Genomic DNA, 25,482 nt, shown 5'->3' with positions numbered 1-25,482 from the left:
ATCAATCCTGTCCACTACCAAGCATCTTCTCGGAAAAGAGTGAATTCATTTCTCTTCAAGTCATCCTGAGCTTGACAAAGTCATCGTCTTCTCCAAGAGACTTCCTTCCAGCACAACTTCCGTCGGCGACGTGCGTACGACATCATACGAGGCAAAGGGCCTTTGTGTTCACTATGGGCCGTGGGGGCTATAATGGACCTGCTAGTGACGCAGAGGAGGTGGAAGAGCAGCGCCTTTCCAATTATATTGACCGTGGGTTGGCATCGGGTCTCATCCCAAAGACCGCTCAACCATCTCTCCTGCTTCGAAGAATTCGAGCCCCGGAACCGCGACGCCATCCAATAATGAAGGAATCGACACGAAATGCCATCGTCACTAGTCTTGCAACATTTCCACAGACTCATCGTACCCGGACAAGCGGAACTTAAGAATCTCGTATCCTGCACGACCCATGATCGCCCTTCGAAAAGCCGACGTCACTTGCCAACGCAGAATCTAGAATTCCGTCAGTTCGGAAATCGAAAAAGCAAGACGTTCAAGGAAACATGCTTCACAGCGAATACACAGAGAGAAAAAGGATGGGAAAAAAAAAAGACAACTTACTTCTCGAATACCACGCCCAGCACATCCTCGACATCGCCGCTCTCACCCTTGCCGGTGATTTTCGCCAGCATATCAGCAGCGAAACGCAAGTGTTCGGCGGCGGCAACAATATCGATCTCAGCTTCCACAAGCGGCGACCCATTATAAGAGCTTGCGATAGAGTTTCCGGAAGCACTCGGTCTGGTTTGAGACAAGAAATCGTGCAGATGGTCGAGACATTTTTGTAAATTTGAACTTTGTCGGTGTGTCACACCTAGAGAATCTTCCCAATAAGACTTGTCATATGGACCACTCTCATCGCTATCCACTCCTAGAGGCGAAGCAATTTGTTCGAATGTGGAGATCAGTCCTCGTAGGAAGGTCTGCAAATTCCCCGGATCGGTAGAGCTCCCTTGTTGGCTTCCAACAGAAGGCAACATCCCCCGTTGTGCGTCGTTGCAGGATATCGCAAAGATACGATCTGCCGGCACAGCGGGAAATTCCTCCGAGACTCTCTGAGCCAGAGCTGAGGGAAGCGAATCACCCCAGTCACCGGCAGACAATTTGTCGCACTTGTTCACGGCTACGACAAGAGATTTCCCTGCCTCAACGCAGTCGTTGACAGCCTCTCGAACCTCTTGCTCCACCGATAACCGAACGTGTGGACCATCGTACTCGAGAGAAACCACCACAACAACCACATCGGACTCCAGTGCCCTCTCTCGTGCTCGTCGGATGCCCTCCTTCTCCACAGCACCAATGACAACACTGTTAGACCCGCCGGCCTCGGCACGAATCCCAGCCATATCTCCGAGTTTGCAGTACCATCCACCGAGATCGACGCCGACATCCACAATATCGCGAGTGGTTCCCTCTTCCGCACTCACAATGGCCGCCTCTTTGCCAACGACTCGATTCAACAGCGAACTCTTGCCGGCATTCGGTGCTCCCAGAAGCGCGACCCGGATGCCATTTCGCAAAAGTTCACCTCGACTCGCATTCTGTACATGAAACTTGACCTGTACCGCCAAGGCCTCCACTTGACTTCTAACAGATGCAACGAGCTCCTCGGTCGACTCATCAAAGTGCTGATCCTCGGAGAAATCAATCAGCGCTTCTAGCTCACCACGCGCATATAGCAGTACCTGTCGCCAGAGCTCGTAGCGGTTGAGCAGCGCATCACTCGTGCCGCGGACGGCGAGTCGTCGCTGCTGCTCCGTATCTGCGGAAAGGGTATCACCCAGGGCCTCAATCTGCGGAAGACCGAGGCGGTCATTCATAAATGCGCGACGCGTAAATTCACCCGGCTCGGCGTAGCGGACGACGGTGTCGGTTTTGTTCGTGCGCGCGATCGCATCCAGTACAGCTTTGACGATGGCCGGACCACCGTGAACGTGTAGTTCTAGCACATCCTCGCCAGTAACTGTCTTTGGACCGGGAAAGTAGAGAATGAGGGCACCCGCATCGAGGACCGTATTTGGCGAAGGAGGGAGCGCGGGATCATAAAGAGTCCGGAGCGCAGCAAATCGAGGCTTTGGCAAAGGCTTGCCAGGGCAGAGGGCCTCGTAAATCTGTCCCAAAATTCGGCGGTCAGTCCATCACAATTCACCCATAAGAAGCCCGAATATGCTGTGATAACTAATGATCTGTCATACCGAAGAACAGGATGGCCCAGAAATGCGTATGACTGCAATTGCTGCTCTGCCGGAAGCTGTCGATAGCGCATATATTGTAGAATCAGCATCGAGCATAAAATCTCGGCATGAAGTGGAGGAGAAACTCCGAAGGCTCCGCGGAATCAGATGCGAAGTTCGCGCGGCGATGATTTGCGTGACCGGTGATCGGTGCCGGCTTTCAGCGAATCTCAGAGACAAAGGGGACAGTTTGCTGCATGGTGGGCGGAAGGGTGAAGCCCAACGTAAGACTCGAGGGCTATTTGCCCGCATACAGATTATTTCGACGTTGAAGTCCAGCTGCTGGAGGCCGGACGCAGCCCAGTCCGTCACGGCGATAAGAGCTATGTCTCACGTGATAAGAGCACACCTCCAGGCTGATCTGGCTGTTGACAGTACATCTCTTGTAAGCTTCGCAGTGATCGAGAGAGCACAGGTATTGTTTTGAATACCTCATATTTTTGAAGATGACCTGGAAGGACTTTTTGCTTTGTAGGTATACCTGATTTCGCGTATAGACATAATGGGCATGGATGAGCGACCAAAAAGCGTCGGTAGTTAGCATCTAAAGACCAACTACAAACTATGACGTGCTAAGAGTACTAACAGACCAGTCAAGCCAGACATCGAAAGCTGCCAATCTAAAGGAAATTTCCATGTCGAGATAAGGTACCTAGAATCACGCAGGCTGATAGATAGCGGCAAGACTAATCTATACTATGGTACGCCAATAAGTATATGAACAAAGCGCAGGTGGACAGTCATGTTCCCGGCAGACGACGCATAATCTGTGTAGGGCTGACGAAGCCCATGGAGAGATAAGAAAATTTACACGAAAGATTAGCACGCAATAAATCGTGAGATCTTGGAGACGGAGAACGGAGTAAAGGCTAGGTCGAGAATCACTGAGATGATGAGGATGAGGATAACAATAACAGCTAGCGAATAAACCAAAAAAATACAAATGGTATCATGACACCATGCTTCGCTCATCAAAGATAATTGGGGAAATAAGTGGTGACTATTAGAAGGAGAGGTGGATAGAAACTGCCCAAGCGAAGTAGAGGCCGTCGAGAGATGTTCGATCAAGGGGCAGAGGTCAACCCCAGGGTTGGAAGGTGGACGAGGTTGAGGGGTTGACAATGAAGAAAGGACGTGGAAGGAAGTTTTGTACAATGATGGGCGGAGGTGGGAATTTATGCAAGGACAATGGACAAGGGTGAGCTTCCATCAATTCGAGCGATGGCAAGTATAGAAGAAGTGATATTTCAAGATGGCGAGGACCAAAAGGGACGCCGGGATGTCAAAAGGTCATTTCTCAATCCGAAACCTCAATCACATGGGTAGGTAGAGATCTAGCTGGTCGTGAGTCCTTCCCGGGTACAGTCTCATCGTTCTGATCAGAGACCACAATCTCGGGGGTCCCCGAAAGTCTAAAGTCCTCCTGTTGAGGGCTCAGAAGAGATTGTTCCTCGGCACCGCCCGTGTGGTCCGTCAAAGTGGGTGACGTGGGCTCCACGACAGGGGCAAGATTGGATCCTGTGCCATCTGCGCTGCCTTTGCTGACACTTGTACCGCCATTTCGCCGTCTCAGGCGGCGTTGACGTCGTTCTTCATCGGCGCTTTCTCTCCTGCGACGCGGACGGTCGCCATTTGCCTCAGAATTGCTTCTCAAGCCAAGAAGCATGCTAGCAGCACGATCTGCCACGTCTTCACCTTCAGAGACCTGTGTCTCTTTGCTGCTTTCCACGGGTTCATCAGGCATAGGCGGACTCAGCAGGCCATTTTCGTCAGTCGATGCAGTAGTGTCGGCAGGAGCTTCTGAACCTTCAGTTCCAGCGTCGATAGCAGAGAAATCGGGCACCTTCTGCCCGGAGGCGACGCGAATTTGATGCCGCTCCTTCAGACGAGCACGACGGCGACGGTCTCGGACGTCCTTAGTCTGGGGCGCGGCGGCTCGTAGTTTCTCTAGCAATGAATCCATCGCTCCACTCGTGGCAGGAGAGCTGGGCGATTCAGTACCAGCGCCGTTGGCAAGGTTGACATTGATCCGCTTGCGAGCCAAGGAAGCTTCGGTGCGTTTCCTTGACTCCTCAAGCCCGATGTTCTTCTCGCGAGATTTCTGAAAGAAATATGAATTAGTACGGAATAGGACGAGTACAGGATAACACAGGATGACGTCTCTCTTCTTACCTTCCATTCCATCAGGAATGAAGCCAACTTTGCAAAGAAATCACGTCGGGCATTCTCGTCAGCGCTGTCCTCGCCGTAGAAGACCATAATGTCATCATATGTCTTGTTCATCTCATCAAGATACAGCTGCAGTTGCTCAGCCTTGCGGCGAGCGTCTTTCATGCTGCGCTGAACCACTTGACTGACGCGATCCTGAGGGTGGAACTTTTTAGGATCGCTCAGATTGCCAGCATCCAGACTGGCTTGTACATTCTTGATATTGCTGATGTACTTGATCGAGTCTGACCGCAGCTGGTCAACGCTGACTTTCTGTAGCCCAATCACACCGCTGATCTCGTCACTGAAGCCCTCCCATTCGGGATACTGATTACGCACGATGCGTTCCACCAGGTCCGCAAAGGTTGTCTCGTTTTTGTCATCCTTGACCATGCCCAGGCGCGCGAGCGAACTCAGCTTGAAACCTTGCGCCTGTTTGTTTGCATCATTCATAAAGTTACCAATATCCAAAATCAGACCGAGCACGTTCATCAAAGAGACAGAGTCGCGCAGAGTTTCGCTCACTCGGACAACCTCCTGCAGCTTGGCGGAGATGTCCTCGTATTCATGCTCGTAGGAGCGAGTTAATGAGAGGGCTCTCATACGTGCCTTCCAGTAGTGATTCAGCTCAAATGCGGTCGCGAGATAGATCTGATCCTCACGAGTGAGTTCAGCCGGGTCTTGCTCCCGCTCAGAATTGGCAGCCCCGGGGACTGTCCAGTCCCGGCTGTACGGCGCCAAAAGCTTGGCTACATTCTCCGGGATCGAACACATCTCATCGCGCTGCAAGAAGTCCATCACGACCAGGTTGTCCAAGATCTCCTTATCGCAATGAATGATCATCCGAGTGACTTCCTCAGCCGGGAGCTGAGAGAATTTGGACAAGGCGATCTGGAAATTCTTTGATAGATCATTCGAAATCACTTGCTTCTTGTCCTTACGCTGCTTCGATGCAGTGCTAGCCCCAAATATCTTGGTCTCTTTCGCCATGAAGAGACGTTCCACTTCATCCAGCACACCCTTCTTGGCAAGGTCGGTATACTTCTGCTCCTTTTCTTGTTGAGTGGGAGCATGAGCAGCCCAGACTGTGACTTGTGGAGTGTCGACTTTGTCCCAGTGCAAAGCCTTGAGCTTCTTCTTGGGCCGTATGGATGGCATACCGGTGATTGATGTTGGCATATCATCTTGAACCATGTACGTAGGCCGCCAGCCAGCACCCAGAGGAGCACTGGGAGGCGGAGGAGGTGGAGGGAAGCCACCAGAAGCACCAGGAGGAGGAGGCGGAGGAGGAAGACCAGCGCCAAAGCCACCGGGGGGAGGAGGCGGGGGTGGAACACCAATCTTTCCACCTGGAGGAGGAGGTGGAGGGGGAAGACCAGGGACCTTGGCGCCGCCGGGAGGTGGAGGCGGAGGAATCGCAAGCTTGCCCCCTGGGGGTGGAGGTGGAGGAGGAGGGAGAGGAGCGACGGACTTCGCACCACCTGGTGGAGGAGGCGGAGGAATGACGAGCTTTGCACCGCCTGGAGGAGGAGGCGGAGGAACGACCAGCTTTGCACCGCCTGGAGGTGGTGGTGGTGGCGGAGGTGGTGGTACGATATTGGGAGTAACTACATCTTTGGCCACAGCACCTGCATCTTTAACAGCAACGGAAGTGACGGAGGTAGAGGCGGCTGGAGCTGCAACTGCAGCGGCGCCGACGTCGGAAGCCACTTCTTGCTCATCATCGTCAAATTTGGGCACCTTGGACGCAATCTCACCAAGTAGACCGCTAGCCTGCGCAGGGTTCAAGCGCGGACGCTGGTATTGAATCAGACGGGGTTTCTCAAACACGGCCTCCTCCTCTTCGTCCAAGGGAGACATAGGAAGCTCGTCGGAGCCATTGTTCATCTCAGGGACATGGCTGCGCTTCCGGTATACAGATCCAAGCGAGCTGGGATCTAGATTGCGACGGGCAGACTCGGCGAATTCCTCACTTTCATCCGCGCCGCCTTCCATCTTTTCGCGAAGCTCACGCAGGCGGTCCGAAGGTCCATGCTGGCCCCAGATCTTGCCTTCCAGCTTAAACTGGGTTTTCGTTCGCTCCAATTGGCGTTCGAGACGTTCCATAAGGCGCTCACGGTCCATAATGCCTGGTAATTGAGATGGGTCCACAGGCCCAGTTTCGGATGCGTTGGCTTGTTTCCGGGCATTTGAAGCAGCAATATCCTGGGCATCCCGAAGCATCAGGTAGAGCTCACGAGTTTCTAGTTCGTTACGCTGCAATTCTTGGGCGCGTAATCGTTGGACTTCGGCAACCTCGGCCTTGAGTGTCTCATTTTGACGGCTCTGGAGCTCAATGATCCCAGCCTGCTCGTCAATTTGCTTTTGAAGCTTCCTGACAAGACCGTCTGCACCCATCTCCACCTGAGCCTTCATCTCGTCGCGCTCCGCAATGGCAGCTTCGGCAATCTGGCGTGCCTCCAATGCCTCATCGTACACCTGCCTGGCTTCAGCGTCCGTGTGCAGTCGATCCAGCAGACTTTGGACAGTGAAGTTCAAGCCCTGCCGGAGGTCCATGTCGGGCAATCTGCGATCCATCGCAACGTAACTCATCATGGCATCCACAAGCTGGAACATGCGCAGTCCCTCCTCGCCGGCATTCTCCCTGATCAGCAGCATATGTTGCATCGCCGAAAGGAAGTAGTCATGAGAACGAGTGCCGCTGATCTTGGTCGCAATCGCGTCGGCGATTTGGAGCGGATCACTCATATCCTTGACTTCGCCCTCAACACTGTCTTTCATACTACTGCCCTCGCGCTGGAGTAAGTCTTCATAGTCGATGGCTTCATTCTCCCGGAAGCGCTCAATCTGCTTGTCGATCACATCGTACTGGAAACCTTCCATCTTAGTGAGCAGCCGCTTGATACCGCATGAGATGAACTGGGCGCGAATGTGGCATCGCAATTCCAAGTCATTTTCAGCACCATCGACAAGCATGTTGATGAGAATCATCGTTGAGACCGCATATTCCATCAAAGCGTTCTCCATTCCAATACCACCACTGCGATACTCTTCGCTTGCGCCTACCAGACTACCCATTTTTCCGCGGCCATCAATGGTAACTTCCGTGATGCGCATCCACGCATCAAAACGCCCAGTTTCGTTATGGTCATGCTTCACCTTGTCCATAGCCTGGAGGACCTTTTGATGGCCTCGACCTTCGGCCCAGTGACACAGAAATGTGAGCACCTCACTCACGAGCTTTCGAGTATTGAGACGCGGGGAGGAAAGCGAATTGACAAGCGCCACCAGAACACCTTGGTGCTCAAGTGCATCATCGGCGCCGTACTTGTTGTTCATCAGACCCTTCAAACATTTTGCAATGTCATATTCTCGATCGAGGTCTTTATCTCCTGTGGGCGGAGCAGGAACAGGTCCAGAGGCCTTACGCCGGTTGATTTTCTGGAGAACGTTGGTGAGGGCTACTTGACCCTGCGCTTCGACGAAAGCTTTGACCCAACTGAATTCGAGGTGAGCTTATGGACTCTTCAGGGGGGAGGAGAGGAATCAAGAGGATGCGCCATGGCATACAAGTTTCCACATACCTGATCGGTTGCGTCCGTAGACTGACGCTGAGACTTGCTAGCTGTTTCGAAGTAATCGTATCGTCCATGACCTTTTTCACGTACCACTCCGGGCTTCCTTCTTCGTCGGCGCGCTCCAGCAGACCCGAGAGTCCATCGTGGCCATGAGTCTGGCGGGCGTTCTGACGGCGCTTCTGCTCGCCCTGTAACTCTGTCAAGCGATCCTGGTGGACCAACGTCCACTTCTTTGAGGCTGGATACGATAGCATTTGTCGCTTTGCCTGTTCTGGAAGATTCTGCCACCCTCGCTTTTGCATGAGCTCCAAGAACAGCTGATCCACCACGCGATCGTCGCGGGGCCGAGTCAAGAAATTGTCAGGTCGCGGCACCGCGGCGGGGACATTCGAATGGGACGAGGCAGCGCTGGACATGCGCCCGGAGCTGTTGCTGGTGGGAAACATGGTGATACGATCCCCCGAATGGGACGGCGTGAGTGTGCGCGAGGAACCGTCTGAGGAAGAGAAATATGTGGAGCCGCGCGTGTTGGATGAATGGGAGGAATATAGACTGGTCTGATCGAGCGAGGTGCGGGAGTTGGAGGAAGAATCGATCGAGTGGTTGGCGGCGGAACTACCAGGACGACCCCATTGTTGATAACGAGTGCCGCGGTCTCCAGATGTACTGCTGGTCATGGTCATGCCCGAAGTGTGAGGGGGTGGGCGGGGCCCTGAAGGAGGATATGAAGTGTACCCGTGCGGCGGAGCGTTGGGTGCAGAAGAGGAGGAGGTCGAAGAAGAATTCCACGTTGGGTAGTGACTATAAAAGTCCCCGCTGGGCTTGCCATAACTGCTCGAGGAGGGCTCGAGGCGGGCGCTGGAGGAGTCAGGGCGCGGGTAGTTGTCAATCGGAACAGGTGTTCTCGTGTCTGAGGGCATACTGTCGAAGGGCATGGAGGGAATTCCACCACCGGACATGGGCGCGAGCATCGACGAGTCGAGATCCCCATGCGTATCCACCGATTGAACTGAGGAGCGCTTCGAGTATCGGGATGAACGGGAACCCGACGCGCTGGCCGGCGGCGCCAGGCTATCGTAGGAACCCCCATACCCTTCTGACGAGCGCTCATCGGTCGACCTCTCCTTATACAACTTCCTTCCAAAAAAGGACTTTCCAGCGGACGTTTGCCTGGACTTGTCGGCGGGCGGGCCGGTGGGCATCTTGGCGTAGGATCCCCTTCCTTTTCGCTCTTTCTTTCTCCAGCGCGCTTTCCCTCACATTCACACCGGTTTTCGTTGCTCTCTCACTCTCTCCTTGAACTCCAGCGACTGGCAGCATCAAGCAGCCACCACTTTTTCCGTTGCGTCTCGTTGGACAGAATCACCACCGGTATACGTCAAGTCGTCGGGTGCGGGCCCTCCCTCGGTGTCTAGTTGCGCGGCCCCCGTCGAGTTCTCACTCCGAAGGGCTGATCTAGAGGTCTGGATCGCCGGTGGATAGTAATATGAACAGTGTAATCTCGTCTTGCAGCGTCGACTGTATCCCCTGTCCAGGTAAGATTAGTATACCCGCTTTTTGTTGGCTCCAGCGGAGCTCGGGAGCGCGCGCGCCTGAGAGGGGTGGGAAGAGCGGGCCAGGAGGACACACGGGGTACTAAGGCACTTACTGCACAAAGAAAGGAGCGACAGGCAAATCCCGAGAGAGGGAAAAAAAAATTAAATATCCAATATTGTCACTCCTAAAAGGACCCAATCTGAAACGACCGGGGAAATAGTTGTAATATGCAAGTCCAAGTCCTTACGCCAGGGCGATCCAAAAAGCACGGGCATTTGGGAATCTCGAAAAGTGCCTGATTAGGGGGCTCCCCGTCCGGAGAAACTCCCCGACCGTAGCACGTGATGGGGTGGTGACGGGAACTAGACTCGCAGGACGGGAGTAGGAAGGTACAGCACTAGAATTGACAGTACATCTTGTTCTTGATAGGGTATGCTGGACTCACATCACTATTTTGAATACATGCCTAGTGAAATATTCCTAGGCAAGAACCCAAACACCTTATATATAGAGTCTGCCTCTATCTCTCGCTGAACCCAGACAAGACAGACCGTGTATGGCCCAAATATTCACACATGTCAACCGTCACGTGAATCGCTATCTTTATCTCACGCTTGGCCGGGTCTTATCAAGGGGAAAATCAAAGAGCACGTCAAACACTCCTATCAGCTTATCCGGAGCCGATTTACGAGCCAAATGTTTAGCAAGCTGGAGACCAGCTGGACAGGCCTGACAAGAACAAGCTGTCAAGCTCTACCATGAGCCTTTATCATATGCTAGCTGCAAAGTCTGAACATATATCATCAACCCTCGTGGGACCTAGTCCCTGTTCACCTGTCCCTTGCGACTACCTGAATCCCTGAGTGAACTGTCAGACGCCCCTCCCTATCGTTGGAAGACACGACCAACACTTACAGACGGGGAATATCGGTCTATCCGGCACCGCTGTCGCCGCTACTCCTCAGGGACCAGCCACAATCAGCCTGTTCATTTCAACCGTCCACTGTACCTGAAACTATACATTTATAGCCCTCAACCCTGACGCATAACATGGGCTCCTCAACGGGGTTTGCCAAGGTACGTCAGAGAAAAAGAAAGATCTTGCTCATCTTTCTACCCAAATACAATCCAGCTCATGGACCGGGAGGCACTTCTATGAAACTAACACATCCTGTCTATTACCAACCGCAGACCATTTTCATTCCCGCCTCTGTCGCCCTCACAATCTATGTTCTCTTCTCATGCCTCATTATCCCCTTCTTCCGCCGCTACCACCAACGTTACTCCCAATACCTCCCCCTCCACACTATCTCCGCCCACACGCTTTCGCTCCGCGGTCGCATCGCAGATTCCATCATGAACTTTTTCCTGCGCTCAAGATGGCGCCGGAATCCCACCCATGCTGAGAATGATCTCCATGACAACGACAACGTCAGCATTGGCGATGAAGAGGGCGAGATGATGATTGGCATGGGAGGGAGGAACAGGGATGCGCGACGGAGAGAGGCGTTGGAGAGGAGGAGGAATGGTGGTGAGAATCTGGCCTTGGATCGCCAGGAGAGGCTCAGTCGGGAATTGGAGGAGGGGTTTATGGATGAAAGTGATGATGAGAGTGTGAATGGTGCTCAAGGGAGGGACTCGCGGCATCAGCAGGAGGAGGAGCCTCCCGTTGTAAGGGGTGTAATGGGGTCATGGAGTCGGCGATGATTTTATCGTGATGATGGAGTCACGAGGACGAGGCCGCGGCTTTGAAAGTGCTTTTTACGGGTAAAAGCCTGGTTGCCAGTGATGAAATCCCAATCTATTACAGTTGGAACTAGTTGATCATGATCCCCAACATGCACAGGCGACGACTTTTCTTCGAAACCCGAATTTTTCCCTGCATCCTTCGACTTCCTACCACCACATGTACCTGAGTTGCTAGTGCTGAGTACCTTTCATGAAACATCCATATGCTAAAAGCCTATCATTCACCTAACCATCGATACATTACCTCATTACCTTATACCCTTCATGTTCCAACTGACATTACACACCAATACACCGCTGTATATCTCAATCAAAAACTTGTCCGAGAATAACCTCAAACCCGAGAAGTCTTGGGGATCATGAGAGACCCTCGCACCTCCAAACTTCAAGAGAAGCAGGTAATCACTCAATCTGCAAACATTGATTGAGAAAGTATTTCCGAGATGTAAACTTCCTACGGGATAAGGTTGGATTCGACTGGAAGACACCGTTTGAATGACAGCGGCCCCACTCGCGAAGCTGGACCTACTCTAGTGCATCAGTGAAGTTTTCCAGTCTGAGCTTTCATTGGTTGTGAGTGTGCGGAGAAAAATAGAGGAAGGCCACATTTTAAAAAGGGTCATTTCATTGATCTCGTTACTGCTACATTCTCCAGACTCGAATGGGGGAGGGTTGTGAAGAGAAACATACAGATAATCTCCCAAGAGGTGACCAACGACAAAAAAAAAGAAAAAGAAACATGACGATAGTTAAAGAGCATCGCTAGTGAACAAATCAATGAACCGTGAAGTGCGGCACCTCGCTATTGCGCAAAAAAAACCATGAAGCGGGTGATTGGTGATGTTTTTTCGTGAAAAAATCTCTTATGTTTTTCCTCGACCGTCGGCTTACTTGCGTTGACCGTAAGCCTTGGTGGCGTACTGACCCTTGTGGACGATCAAGTCCTCAGGGCGGTAGTCCTCACGGCCGGAGAAGTAAGAGTCCAGGATGTTCTTGGTGCCCTCAGCGTAGCGGATCTGGGCGTCGATAGAGGTACCTGACATGTGGGGGACCATGGCGTTACCACCGCCCCAGGGGTGCTCGGCGTAGCGGAGAGGGTGATCCTTGGGAGCGGGCTGGGGGAACCAGACGTCACCACCGTATCCGCGGAGGTGGCCGGACTTGAGGGCCTCAGCGACGTCCTCCTTGACGACAATAGCGCCACGGGCGGTGTTGACGAGCCACGAGCCGGGCTTCATCTTGGCAATGAGGTCCTTGTTGAAGAGACCGCGAGTCTTCTCGTGCAGGGGGCAGTTGATGGTGACAACATCGCACTGGGCGAGCATGTCCTCGAGGTTGTCGACGCGGCGGCAGCCAATCTCCTTCTCAACCTCGGGGGACAGAGGCTGGTAGTCGTAGTAGAGGAGCTCCTTGCAGTCGAAGGGCTTCAGGCGGCGCAGGACACGCTCGCCGATACGGCCGACGGCAACGGTACCGACGACCTTGCCCTCAAGGTCGAACTCGTTTTTGGCGACGGCAGCGACGTTCCAGTCACCGTTGCGGACCTGATCGTGGGCAGGGACGAAGTTACGGACCAAAAGGAGGATGGTCATGACAACGTGCTCAGCGACAGAGACAACGTTGGAACCGGTCACTTCGGCGACGGTAATACCACCATTGGTCTGGTTGGCGGCATTGAGGTCGACGTGGTCGGAGCCAATACCGGCGGTGACAGCGAGCTTCAGCTTCTTGGCCTTGGCCAAGCGCTCAGCAGTGAGGTAACCGGGGTGGAAGCTATTCGAGGTAAATGAGCTCGATGATCATGAATGCGTGAGGGAAGGGAGCCATCGAAACTTGTCTTACTGTAGACGATGTTCCAGGCGGAAAGGTAAGAAAAACAAAAGAAAAGAAAACTTACGGAGTGGTGATGATCACTTCGGCGTCAACGAGCTCTTTGTCAAAGGTCGAGTTCTCACCCTCCTTGTCAGAGGTGGTGACGAGAGTGTGGCCATTGTCCTCGAGCCACTTGCGGATGCCGAGCTCGTTCTCGGTAGTACCGAGCATGCGGGGCTGCTGGGTAGCATGCTCACCACCCTAATGGACGAATGAGTATTTGTAACACAGGAGTCTAAGACAGCTTTCACGAGGGAATTTCGCTCTCGGAGCCTTGGTATAGAGAAAGACTTACATCGTACAGAACCATGAGAACCTTGCCCTGATTCATGGCGGTCGCGGTTAGCGTACGTGCATGGGAGAAAGCACCAGACACTGGTTTGGGCGCAAAGGCGCTGCCGGAGAGTACTGAAGAGGCAGGGCGTCGCAATTGACGAGTAAGGGAACGAATAAATACCATTTTGACGGTAGTGTTTTCAAAAATGAGATTTTGAGAATGGAAGAGAGGGAGATGAACGAGATGGGAGTGCGAGTACGAAGCTATTTAGCAGAAAGGCAAAGGTTAGCGGCGCGTAATTCTCCTCCCGTGATACGTCAGAGCTGCCTGGACGGCTTCCATTATGGAGGGGAGATGGATGACTGGGATTTGATCGGATACGCCGGTCGATGACCTCAAGGTTCATCTCGCGGAGCCCCCAAAACGGCACTAGACAAGGTGGCAGCGGCCATCCAAAACTGGGAACCGCTTCACCAGCCGGAGGCCAGAGTGGGGAACTTCTCCTGCAGGCCAAGTCGAGGCTCGACCAGAACCAAATGGAACGAAAAAAAAAACAAGCACCGGTAAGGCTGGAACTGTGGAGGGGGACGGGATTTCGACTATACCTTAATGAGACAACCTGATGAAGCTCGAACGGTTGGTAGAAAGATGGATGAGAAGCGGAGTCTGGTAGTTTGAGATCCACGGTATTACGGTGCACAACGGGGTCTATATATACATTTGCCAGATCTGACTATTGACTTTCTCGACCCCTCTTGGAGATGTCCAGGAGGCACGGGGATTGGGGGGGGGGGGGGGGGGCGCGATTCACGCCGGGAACCGCAGCACCAATTTTGGAGGCGTTCTGTCCGGCACCTGCAATGGCTGAGTCCACGGAGTCCACCCCTCAGAACCTCACGACTCGACCGAGGGGTGAACGAGGAGCGCCTCTGCCAGCAAATGACAGCAGATCACCGGAGGCTTGGCCGGTCGGAAGCGTCGGGGCGGATACTCGTTCCCTCTCCTCTCCTCTCCCCTCGCCTTTCTCCGCACGAGGACAAACTCGGAATGAGGGGAGGCTCCAGCTGCAAAAGGTGACAGCAGGGCCGTGGGCACAACTTTGAAGAGCACGGGAGAGTTACACTCAGTGCAACACCCATGTTCCGACGCGGGCCCGAATCTGCGGGGCAAAGTCCCCTGCAGGCTGCGAGGTCGGTTTACGGCATTCGGATCACGGCTCAACGGACCGATGGAGTATGGGATGATACACGAAGGCTTGCAAACGACAGAAGTAACGGCAATCTCTGCTTCGGGAGCAGTATCGGTATGATGGAGGACTACGAGGCATTGAGGGAGCTCGTGCGGGGAACTGAAGTCGCTGGTGTAGAACTCTCCGCCTGAGGCCGCAGATGGTCGTCCCGGACATCGATCAGAGTCTATGTGATCGCTGTGCGTAAGACGAGGGAAACTGCGATTGGAATGAGATACTAAGAGCGAAGGATTCTACTGACAGAGCTGTTGAAGCCCGAAAGCCCATCACTTTCCAAACACATGTCCATCTCCACGGATATCCGTCACCTTAGAAAGACACAGTTTTCAAGCCTCAACGATGGGGCGATTCATACAGTAAGCGCCCCCGTCTGAACCAGCATCGAACACTGCCCACCACTCACATTAAAGCTCTCCCCTCAGCCCAACCGTTTTCTCCGAATGCACTCCTCTCCTATTACAACTAGCCGGCCACGACCATTGGTGCAACGGAAGCCGTCCCTTACTCATTTGGTATAGCTCCCCGCTGCGGGGAGCTTGACGTAATGAGGGGAAGCCGGAGCTGCTGAGTTCCATGGAAGTCCCCGTCCGGCTTCAAACAAAAATATCATAGCCGCCACCGGTCGCAGATCATCACTGGGCATGTCATCCACTTGGTGGATGATAAGCACTGAGGCAGCAGTCCATTCCGAGTCTTGACCGAGCTAGGATCGACCGGATACAATGCGTTCGTCGTGGGTCAAGTTCTGAGGGCAGTGGGGGGTCCGATTTCAACAACAAACATCCAGCATTCCATTGGAGAGAGCAGTGATGAAATTGAATTACTACCGATTGCCAAAATGTACCGGCGCACCGGTGCTATCCGTCATGGGCTATCAACGTTGAACCGTCAACACCATGCATTGGAGCCTGATTCGAGGTACGATTGACTGGTCGGACATGATCGAGGTCAATTGGCGACGTCTATTCTTTAAAATTCGAGATGAAAATTGAAAACTGGATTCCAGATGCGATCATATATTTGATGATATTTTCAGAGGCTGACTCCTCAATTGACCTAGTGACAAATCTACTCCCGAGTCCACAAGGCGGACAGTCGTCAAAACAAAAACCTCTAAAGTTTGACACGACTATCGACAGGGACAACGTGACAAATGGTACAACCATGGAACACTAGTTTGATCAGTCAGTAAACTGTCAAGAGCAACGAGGCACAGTAAAAAGGGTGTCAAATGCATAAGGTGGGCAATTGATCAGTCAGAAGGAAGGCAACGGAAAATCTCGACACGGTTTTGCGCATTCCGAACAGGTCTGTGAGTTTACATCCGAAATATTTCATCATATGATCAAGTGGCCGATCGCAGCAAAGCGAAGTGCAGCCGGGGGAAGACGACGTATGGGGAGAATCAAGAAATGCAGATCAAAAAGCCAACTTACAAAGTATATCGAACTAATTCCGAGGGCGAGTCTGACACACATTCTGTGGGGTTAGTGACCTGACTTCGATGGCCTCAGCTGACGTGTTTGCCCAGTACTTGGAGCGTTGAACCACCGAGGCCATGACAAAGATTAAAATTGACAGACAGATGCCGATGCATCGTCCCGAGATGAAATCTCATCAATCGCACGATCGGTTCTCGAAACCTCATCCAATGAGTAATCGAGACATGTCAACATTCCATGCCCAGCATACAATCCATCGATGAGATCGATTGACAATGACAGCCATACAGCAAATTATTCACAAGCCTGCTGCAGCGACGACTGAATTGAATCGCCGCTGTCGCGGGAAGACGAGAGACCATAGCGAAGAATGTTAAGAGGAGCAAAAACGGGTCGCAAAGTCGAAGATAAAGGGAGGAACTCGAGTTACGCGAGAGAATTTTCAATGTGGGGCCAAACCCTAACTGGCAACGCGTCCGGTCGCACTTTTCTGAGTTTTGATTGGCAGTATAGAAACAGTGCCTTGACGTGACTTTACAGGCGACAAGGCAACAAGGCAACCTCGTCTTTCAGCCCTCCCCAACTTCCTGCAGGATTAATTTATGTTCGATCACGATCAAAGGGGTTGGCAGCCTCAGCCCAATGCACGAGCCGAAGTAAGCCCTGAGAAGCAAAGCATTATCGGCATCGAGACCGAGTGATTTCTCCAAACATCCCCTCATCGGATAAAGAGGGGAAACCACCAACACATCATCGTTGAGAACAGCCTGCGTCTCGGCAGATTTTCGGAGATCTCTCGGTACCTCCTCAAACCAAGTGCCTGCGACTTCGAAGACGGGGGATAACCATAAGTCGCATCTCCTTGCGATAATAGGCGGGGCCTCGAAACCGGCTACTCTACCATGGACTAAACACCTCAGACTTCCCCACGAGGCTATATGATGAAAATGAATGCAAGGATTGATAGAAAAGTAAAATACTGTCGGAAGATGCTGAACTCGAACCTCCTGCCTGATACTTCGGGCATCTATGGCCTAGCAGGTAGGGATCCCTCTATAGAAGAAAAACCCTCACTAGGTGAGGGAGACTGAGACCCTGGTGGATCCCTTCAATCCTATCTTTCTTCTATTTATTGGGTATCAAAGCGACCCCAGAATCATGGCATAAAGTAGAGCCCTTCATGCCGATGGTCGATCCCATCTTTCGTCCTACATCTGTAGTAGGAAGTACAGTATCACAAAGACCCACCCTGGCCCTGCATCATTGAGATGCAGGGCCTTGCACCGAGGGATCGTGTGACCCTAGAGATCCTATCTCCTTTCACTCTCATCCCATTTTTTCCACTCTATCTTCCAGGCCTTCTATCCTATATTGAACAACTAATTTGAGCCACAATGTTGTCGAGCAGGTTTCAATTCCCAATTCCGTATCACATATATTTTTGAAAGCCTTCCTTCCACCTGACTCAACCCTTCCGTTCAGTCTGGCACTAGACACTGTCGGACTGAGTAGATATATCATCTACACGTCAAGAAAACAATCACAATAAGCTGGGCAGATAAACTAGAAACCTATATTCCATGACTCATTAGAGATCTGATATATTTCGAACTTGAAGCCCGCACGCCTGCGAGCTCGATTTCTCAAAGTTTGGCCCGTAGGCCTGTGTGCGTTACGTGCACATGTACACTAGAAAACACCCTCTATCAATGCATACTTACCGTCCCCCAGTCGACGTGCCTAGGCCCCAAAAAGATCATTGCACCACTTCCTTTCTCTACTCAATTCTGAAGGCATACCCAAGCTTACCTGAAGAGAGTAAGTTCTCGGTTGAACAAAGGAAACAAATCAAAAAATACTGGACTCGCGGGGAATCGAACCCCGGACCACTCCCATGCTAAGGGAGTATTATACCACTAAACCACAAGCCCGCTTATAGAAGAAAGTTTCTTTTATGCCTACATGATTCAAAATAAATTCCCAGTCTGGTTTTCATTTCATGATCACTTTCCCGGCTGCTTCCACTACGCCCATTGTCTTTGTCTTTTCTAGTCGCCCGGGGCCTTCTACGAGACGAGATAATTTCGGACTTGATCAACTTTTAAACACAAGCTGATTTTATTCATCCACGATCGAAATTATATATGCCGGACGAGCGCTACAGGGATCACGTCAAGATGAGGACATCGAGAGCAGGAGAACCAAGTCGGAAATTGATCCCCAAGCTGTGAATCCACACGGCGGGACTGAGTCCCTCGGCACCAAATAATATACCTAGAACTGCAAACTCTCAAGAAGATAACGTATGAATTGCGTTTCGCCTTAGCCTTTATATACCGAAGGTAGTAGACTACCTCGAATGACTATGCAACGACTCATATAGGACTTTTTTCCGTCTCATTCTTCTTTGGTTTCCCGTTAAAATTTGAATATGTCAAACTCGTCAAAGATGGTGATCCTCAAACCTCCTAATCCAATGACAAACAACGATGCACCATCAAAGAAACATCGTACCGCAATCATAGGGGTCGGGGATGTTGGTGCGGCAGTAGCCAATGCACTCATCCTCCGCTCAGTCACCGATGAAGTCCTCATCAACGATACCGATTCTATCCTCCGAGAAGCCCAAATCTACGATTTATCTGACGTGAGCTATGTTTGTGGGGGTCAGATTCGCGTACGAGCCGCGACACACCGTGAAGCAGGACAGGCCGATATTGTGATCATCACGATTGGTTCAAGACATTTTCGAGGTAGGAATCGCGTCAAATTAAAATGGATATTGGCGGAATCTCGACCAAAAGCTGACATGTTATTGAAAACTGCTACTCGATTGGGTAGGAGAGACAAACGTACAGCACACCTTTAGAAAACTCTCGACCATCCGCAGCATCATCAGCTCGATGAAACCGTTTGGGCCAAACACGATATTGATTGTGGTTGCAAATCCCGTCGACATATTCACATCCTTTGTCTACAAACTCTCTGGACTCCCCGCAACGCGAGTGATTGGCTCAGGAACATGGCTCGACTCGATTAGAATGTCTAATGTGTTGGCGGAAAGGACAAATGTGAGCCACCATGACAACATCGGACCCAATGTGCGACGGTCTCTCGGCTAAACTTTCAATTTTTCTTTCCTTTTCGGTAGGCCGATCCCAGTTCAATCAACCTACCCATTCTGGGAGTAAATGGAAAGTCGCAAGTTATAGCGTGGTCCACTGCGTCCATAGGGGACACCCCTGTCGATGAAATCAAATCACAGACACTTCCATCAGTATCAGCGCCCCCTGGCTTGATCGATCGTGAATCAATTCACACCGAGTGCATCATCAGAAAAGACAAAATGCTTCGTGGCAAGGGCAAGATTCCTCTTGGTATTGGATCGTTAGTAACCAGAATCTGCGAGGCAATTGTTTCAGACCAAGGTCGAGTGTGTCTTGTGAGCCAGTATCAACCTAAATGGGACTGTTGTTTCAGTTCCCCGGCGGCGCTGGGGAAGACAGGAATCGTGAAAACGGTGGAGATCTCCATGCTTCCATCCGAGTGGCAGGATCTGGAGGAGACAGCGAAGGAGTTGAGAGAGAGGGTCGACCAGATTCACGAGGGTCAATAAGTGGTTGGAACTGAAAGTTGGTGGGAAGTGAGACGCTCCATTACTGCCCGAATCTCTCCGGTTCCTTTTTAATCAACCTTGGAACTCAGGAGGGTTTGTCTCTCACAAATATCCAATTTTCCATTCGATCAGTTCGCAGTTCTAGGGTAATTCTAGGCGCAGGGGCTCTATGGCGCTTGCATTGGCGACCAACCTCTCATACGAGATTCCCTAAGTCAGCAACCGCGCTGGCCGGCTTCAATGTTGTCTTGGCCCGATGCAATGACCGTGCCAACATAGCCAATTTTGCGTACAAAAGAACCGGCTCAGCGAACAGCTCCGAACCTACTTAGTGTCTGAAAAAATATGAGAAAATCAGAGTGCTAAACCTACCCTCTTGCCTTACTTTCAGTTTCTAGATATATTGAGTGTCTCTTTCCTCGTCAACTACATCTTCACATATATTGTAATCAGAAACGAGCAATTCCGCTACTAACAGGAATTTCTTTAACTGAGATTTGTCCCCTTGGTTAACGCGAATGGCGTGAAAACCGGTTTAATAAATTTTTAGAGTTCTGAGAAAGTCTTGTGAATGGCTGAGCTTCCAGGAGGCACATTTTCCGTTTTTTCCATGACCAGTCGCCTGAATTAATCCTGTCGTAATCAGCTCATTCCGTGATCCTGAATAAGGGTAATTAGGAAATATGTTGGTTTGCGACCGAACTAGCAAGTCAGAGGCCCTGCGTTCTTACAAGGGTAATTAAAGTCTCCGATCAGCCAATGTTCCAACGTCTTGATAGACTTCTCGCCGAGCCTGAGCAAATGTGCTACTCATCTACTTATATCAATCCAGGGCATGAGAGAATGGTGCAATATTTACGGTGTCTCGGTTATGTGTGTTTTTTCCCTGTTCGATGCATAGAATTTTATGAAAATTGATCCTTAATCACGGAGCTTTGCTAAAAGATTTGTGCTTTTTATTGACATGAAAATAGTCGGCCCCACGTGAACCTTGAGCATGGTGAGGTGAGAGCTCGAGATGCATAGTCGTCCAGCACCATCGTTCAATTCACCTCAAAGGAAATTCAAAACCTTTGCTTCTGGGTGCTGGGACGCGACCAGAATATGCTCGCAAAGTTGCTCAAACAAGCTCTCGGCTAGACTGGGTGAAATGCGTGACGGATTGAATTTCAGTTGCAGATCCACGTAGTCCTTGCGTGATGGGGTCGAGAAAACATATATGTCTGTAGCCCGGCAGCATCCGACCTGTTTTTTGGCCTCTAAGAACTTCCAATCCAACTCGACATCGGATTCTGTTCCAGTGAGATGAGTGAAATCAAAGCTAACATCAAGATGTTGAACGATGGATCCGAAGATGGCGGAAGGGTCCCAGTTTGTGCAACGGGTAATGATATCTGGCATTGGCATGGCTTCATACGGAACCGTTGCCACCATGGAATCTCGGACGGTTTTTAAGACTTCAAGATATGTCGCGCATCTGGAGACCTTGGTAGTGAAAGGAATCATGTTGATACATGGCCCCACAACCTCAAGAATGCCCTCCATTTTGATGTTTCTGCCACTGACAGCTCCACCGAATACGACTTGTTGGGTGTTAGCTTGGCGTGACAGAACTAGAGCCCATGCGGCATACACTGTCGTAGCGAATGTGAAGTGAGATGGTGGAACTTTGAGAGTTTTTTGAAAGTGTCCGTCTGGCTCATCGCTTTCAGAAATCTTGGTACTGAGAAGGGTCATAGGCACACCAGACAGCTGATTCTTCCAGAAAAGCTCCGCTTCTGAATTTGTTTCACGAGGCAATGTCGCCGCATATGCCGAGAAAGGCGGCCCAGGACTCACAGGGCTACTCTGATACATGCGTTGCAGTTGACCAAGAAGCAGAGGCAGTGTCCATGCGTCATACTGGGCGTGCTGTAAGCCGATTGCAAGGTGTGTGCAGTTCTCATCTAGCACAACATAAGAAAAATCCACCAGTTGTCGATCAAAACACGACGAGGGACCTGACTCCCAATACTCCAAAGCCTCCGATCGAGAATTAAAGCGTAGCAGCGGCACTTCGACCTTATCGAGGACGATCGCTTCTATCGCGCCGTTCCGAAGTGTGTACTGAGTTCGTAGGATCTCGTTGTCCTGAACTAAGGACTGGCATGCCTGGTTGAGACGGAGTAGGTCCAGGCTACCACTCAGCTCAATGATAGTCCGTGTGTAATTTCCTTCTGGGAATGCTTTGATAGCGGTCAGGGAGACCAATTGAATCCAGGTGGGCTTATAGATCTTTGGGGATGACGATTGCCCTTGAAACTTTGTTTTCACACCCTTCGAAATCACCTGGTGCTTGTCAGCCGTACTAGTCAGTTCCCCAATAGTGCAATTTCCGAGGATCTTTTCCACAGCAAGCGAAATGCCACTATCACGGGCTGCAGATACAAGCTTCATCGCTTTTATTGAATTTCCTCCTAAATGCAGGAATCGATCGCTGACAGAAATGGAAGACGGGTCAACGTCCAGGGATTTTGCCCAAAGTGCTTTCATCAACTCGTAGCTGTCTTTGGGACTTTGTTCTGCCAGGTTTTTATCCCCATTGCCCGGATGATACTGATCAAGGCGAATTTGCTTGAGGAAAGCCAACAAGCGATGGTGATCCGCTTTTCCAGAATTCATTTTCGGGATTGAATTGACTGATATCAGATATTCAGGAATCATATAATCGGGCAACCTTTCCGAAAGGTCGTCAAACAAAGCGACAAATTCATGGTTCGATGCCGTGATGCGACGACAAAAATCTTCACAATTTTCCGACGTTCCCTTGGATACCAAAAAGCCAGCGAGAATAGCCAAGTCATCGATATGCGAAAGTAGCACAGCCGCTTCAGTGATGAGAGGAGACTCACTGATGATGCCTTCGACCTCCTCTAGGTCAATTCGGCGGCCGTTCAACTTCACTTGGTGGTCCTTCCGCCCGAGAAATAGAAGTTTTCCATCAGGAAGATATCGCACCAAATCCCCAGTTCTATATGCCCTTTCAGTACTGTCGCGGTCACTCCATGGTAGAGTAGGCCTGAAACTGGACTCTGTCGCCATTTCGTTATTGAGATACCCTCGTGAGACAGTGGGACCCTCGATCCAAAGTTCTCCAACGGCGCCAACGGGCGCCAGCCGGCACTCGTTTCTGGGCGAAGCAACCCAAACACGACAGGCAACTGCTTTTCCAATGTTGTCACCAAATGCCGCGCGGGAAACATGCAAGTTCATAACTGAACAAACACATGTCTCTGTGGGACCATACGCGTTGATGAGTTGCAGCTTCTCTGCCCATATGTCAACCAATGCCCGCGTGAGCTTTTCTCCTCCAACAACCAGTTTCCTCACTGTCGGTACCTGTTCAGGGCGAAGTATCTTCAAGACGCTCGGAACGAAAATGGTTGTGTTGACGTTCATATCCTCGATCGCCTTGGGAACATTGTTCAGTCGTTCTGTCTCCGAAGGAATGCAAACGCATCCTCCGACTAGGAGGGTCCCAAAAATCTCCAAAACAGACACGTCAAAGGTGAAAGAGGAGTACTGGAACATTCTTGTCTCTTGCTGCAGACCGAGCTTGTTTCCCAATTCAATCATGGCCGTGCATACATTGCGATGTTCGATCACAACTCCCTTAGGAGTGCCAGTACTGCCCGAGGTGAAAATCACGTATGCAGGCCATGAAGAATCCGTCTGATTCTCTACATGAGTGGTGTGGTTCATCTCGTTTGCTTCCATGGATACCGACCTCACCACAAGCTCTGGTACAATCAAATCGATCAGGCGGTCATCATGAACAGCTTCCGAAACGAGTATGACCTTTGCTTGCAGAGCAGATAAGACATGGTCTTTGTGTTCTTTTGACCACATCGGACTAATTGGTACGAAGCTTTTGCTTGCTTTGAGGACAGCGAGCATTGCAATGACCATATTGGAGGATTTCTCGAAGCAAATTGGGACATGTCCACCGAGTGAGCTGTCAGCCTTCATGATCTGACAAGCCAGGTGGTCGGACGCGACATCAAGCTCTTGATATGTAATGACCTGGGCACAGTGAATGAGTGCTGAATTATGAGCATACCGTTGAGATGCTTTTCGAAACAAGCTGTGGAGAAGATCATTCACTGGCTCGATAGTACAAGAATTCCACTCTTCAAGTTTGGCATGATCGTCACGGGTGAGCAGGTTGAGATCATTAATGGATGTGGCCACTGTGTCACAAGTAAAGACGTGGTTGATCGCCTAGATGAAAATTAGCTCTTCTCTGCCGACACATGCACAGCCTCAACCGACCTGCGAGAAATGACCCATTATGAGTTTGCTTTCTGCTTGACTGACGACTTTCGAGTCGAATTCAGATCGCAGAGACATGAGCTGTCCCTTGAAAGTAACCCATAAAATCAAAGCGCTTCTCTCTGGTGGTGATGAATCGACATGATTAGCGCCAAGATCGGAATCAAATCCAACATAGCTACGTAGATTTGTGCCGTCATGACAATGAACAGTAGAACTTTTGACTCCGTTATTGAGTTGTTTTTCAATATGCTCAGATAGTGCAATCACTGTTGTCGTATTCTCAAAGTCGACTGCGATAGCTTCCATGAGCCGACGTCCACCCTTTTTGTGGGAAAGTACCCCAAAAAGTGCATCGGTCTCATTTGTGTATTGTGCCAACACAATAGCCCAGGCTGTGCAGGCCGTTGTGCGGATATCTTTCTTACACAAGAGGCCGTCGGGAACTCGAAGTTCCAAGGTCTCGCTCAGCCATTTGCCACAACCGGGAGATAATTCATGGTTGCCACTTTCCGTCCATGGAAACTGGTGGAAGCCGGTCTGTAACAGGTGGCTTGAGGCTTGATCAACGTTGCTGACGTCCATTTCGGATGAGTTGACCTTTTGTGTGCTGGGGGAAAATTGGGTACGGGAACAACAATTATAGACTAGATTCTCAAAGCTGAATCCAATGACCTTGTAATGGCCCCGTGATTTCGAAGGGTGTGATTTCTGAAGCTTTGTTTTACAAGCTGAATTTGGTCTAGGGATTGAAATGTAACCGTAGAAGGTGCCAGACTGCCGAAAAAATGGCGGTGTATGGCAGTAGTACTTTAAATTTTTCCAGGCTTTCCATGTGGGTGCACCACGCTGAGAATATCGTCATTGAAGCGCTAAGATTGTGCTTCGTGGCGTTTATTTTTGACGATTATCGCCTACAATCGTACCAATCAAGTTCTCTCTAGGTCAGCCGATGAGCAATGACATCGAGATCACGCGCAGGGCTTGAATTACTATAGTTGGAAAAAAATAGAAAAGAAAGCAATAAAGGAAAACAAAAAGACCCATCGAGATCAAGGGCGTGACCATTTTTAAAGTTTGAAGCCGTCATATATTCCACACTCAGGTGAACTTCCAAGTCTGAAATAGCAAGTACGGCGCACCGTTTGATGCAATTCCACGTCTTGTTTTGTTCAGAGTCACTCTGATTTAGACCTATGGGTCTTTTCCTTCATGGGCACCCAGTGCATGGGTTGTTGGCGCGAAATTCTTTATGGGGGCGATACGCAGCCTACAGTTGCGTTTGTATGTGGGTCTTCTTCCGATATCTGGCTTCTCACATTTTGTATAGCTGGCTTACAATGCATCTGCTGGAGGGTTCTCACCGAG

General features: G+C 50.9%; 6 protein-coding genes and 1 non-coding gene across 7 annotated transcripts; 3 read left to right on the top strand and 4 right to left on the bottom strand.

Annotated features, from left to right (window-relative positions):
• Positions 1-599: 599 nt before the first annotated feature.
• On the bottom strand, positions 600-9,264 carry POX_c04645 (Cytokinesis protein sepA; the record flags this gene model as incomplete). The annotated part of the gene is made up of 4 exons (XM_050113508.1): positions 600-2,153; positions 3,640-4,377; positions 4,449-7,983; positions 8,069-9,264. The coding sequence occupies 4 exons, from the start codon at positions 9,262-9,264 to the stop codon at positions 600-602; spliced, it is 7,023 nt and encodes a 2,340-aa protein (XP_049971064.1).
• Positions 9,265-10,648: 1,384 nt separating this feature from the next.
• Positions 10,649-11,305, top strand: POX_c04644 (uncharacterized protein; the record flags this gene model as incomplete). Its single annotated transcript, XM_050113507.1, has 2 exons — positions 10,649-10,675; positions 10,790-11,305. 2 exons carry the CDS (start codon positions 10,649-10,651, stop codon positions 11,303-11,305), a joined length of 543 nt encoding a protein of 180 aa, XP_049971063.1.
• A 929-nt stretch (positions 11,306-12,234) lies between these two features.
• POX_c04643 (Formate dehydrogenase) lies at positions 12,235-13,679 on the bottom strand (the record flags this gene model as incomplete). The annotated part of the gene is made up of 3 exons (XM_050113506.1): positions 12,235-13,120; positions 13,245-13,420; positions 13,515-13,679. The coding sequence occupies 3 exons, from the start codon at positions 13,677-13,679 to the stop codon at positions 12,235-12,237; spliced, it is 1,227 nt and encodes a 408-aa protein (XP_049971062.1).
• A 954-nt stretch (positions 13,680-14,633) lies between these two features.
• POX_c04642 (uncharacterized protein) lies at positions 14,634-14,876 on the top strand (the record flags this gene model as incomplete). Its single annotated transcript, XM_050113505.1, has 1 exon — positions 14,634-14,876. One exon carries the CDS (start codon positions 14,634-14,636, stop codon positions 14,874-14,876), a length of 243 nt encoding a protein of 80 aa, XP_049971061.1.
• Positions 14,877-18,046: 3,170 nt separating this feature from the next.
• POX_tR077 lies at positions 18,047-18,118 on the bottom strand. The gene has a single exon. It is a non-coding gene; the product is annotated as a tRNA-Ala (tRNA).
• Positions 18,119-18,636: 518 nt separating this feature from the next.
• POX_c04641 (uncharacterized protein) lies at positions 18,637-19,803 on the top strand (the record flags this gene model as incomplete). Its single annotated transcript, XM_050113504.1, has 3 exons — positions 18,637-18,940; positions 19,029-19,288; positions 19,339-19,803. The coding sequence occupies 3 exons, from the start codon at positions 18,637-18,639 to the stop codon at positions 19,801-19,803; spliced, it is 1,029 nt and encodes a 342-aa protein (XP_049971060.1).
• Positions 19,804-20,856: 1,053 nt separating this feature from the next.
• POX_c04640 (uncharacterized protein) lies at positions 20,857-24,699 on the bottom strand (the record flags this gene model as incomplete). The annotated part of the gene is made up of 2 exons (XM_050113503.1): positions 20,857-24,063; positions 24,115-24,699. 2 exons carry the CDS (start codon positions 24,697-24,699, stop codon positions 20,857-20,859), a joined length of 3,792 nt encoding a protein of 1,263 aa, XP_049971059.1.
• Positions 24,700-25,482: the final 783 nt, after the last annotated feature.

Source organism: Penicillium oxalicum, chromosome III, assembly GCF_001723175.1.
Source record: "Penicillium oxalicum strain HP7-1 chromosome III, whole genome shotgun sequence".
Taxonomy (NCBI): domain Eukaryota; kingdom Fungi; phylum Ascomycota; class Eurotiomycetes; order Eurotiales; family Aspergillaceae; genus Penicillium; species Penicillium oxalicum.
Note: the sequence above shows the minus strand (reverse complement) of the source record. Positions and strands in the feature narration are given on the sequence as shown.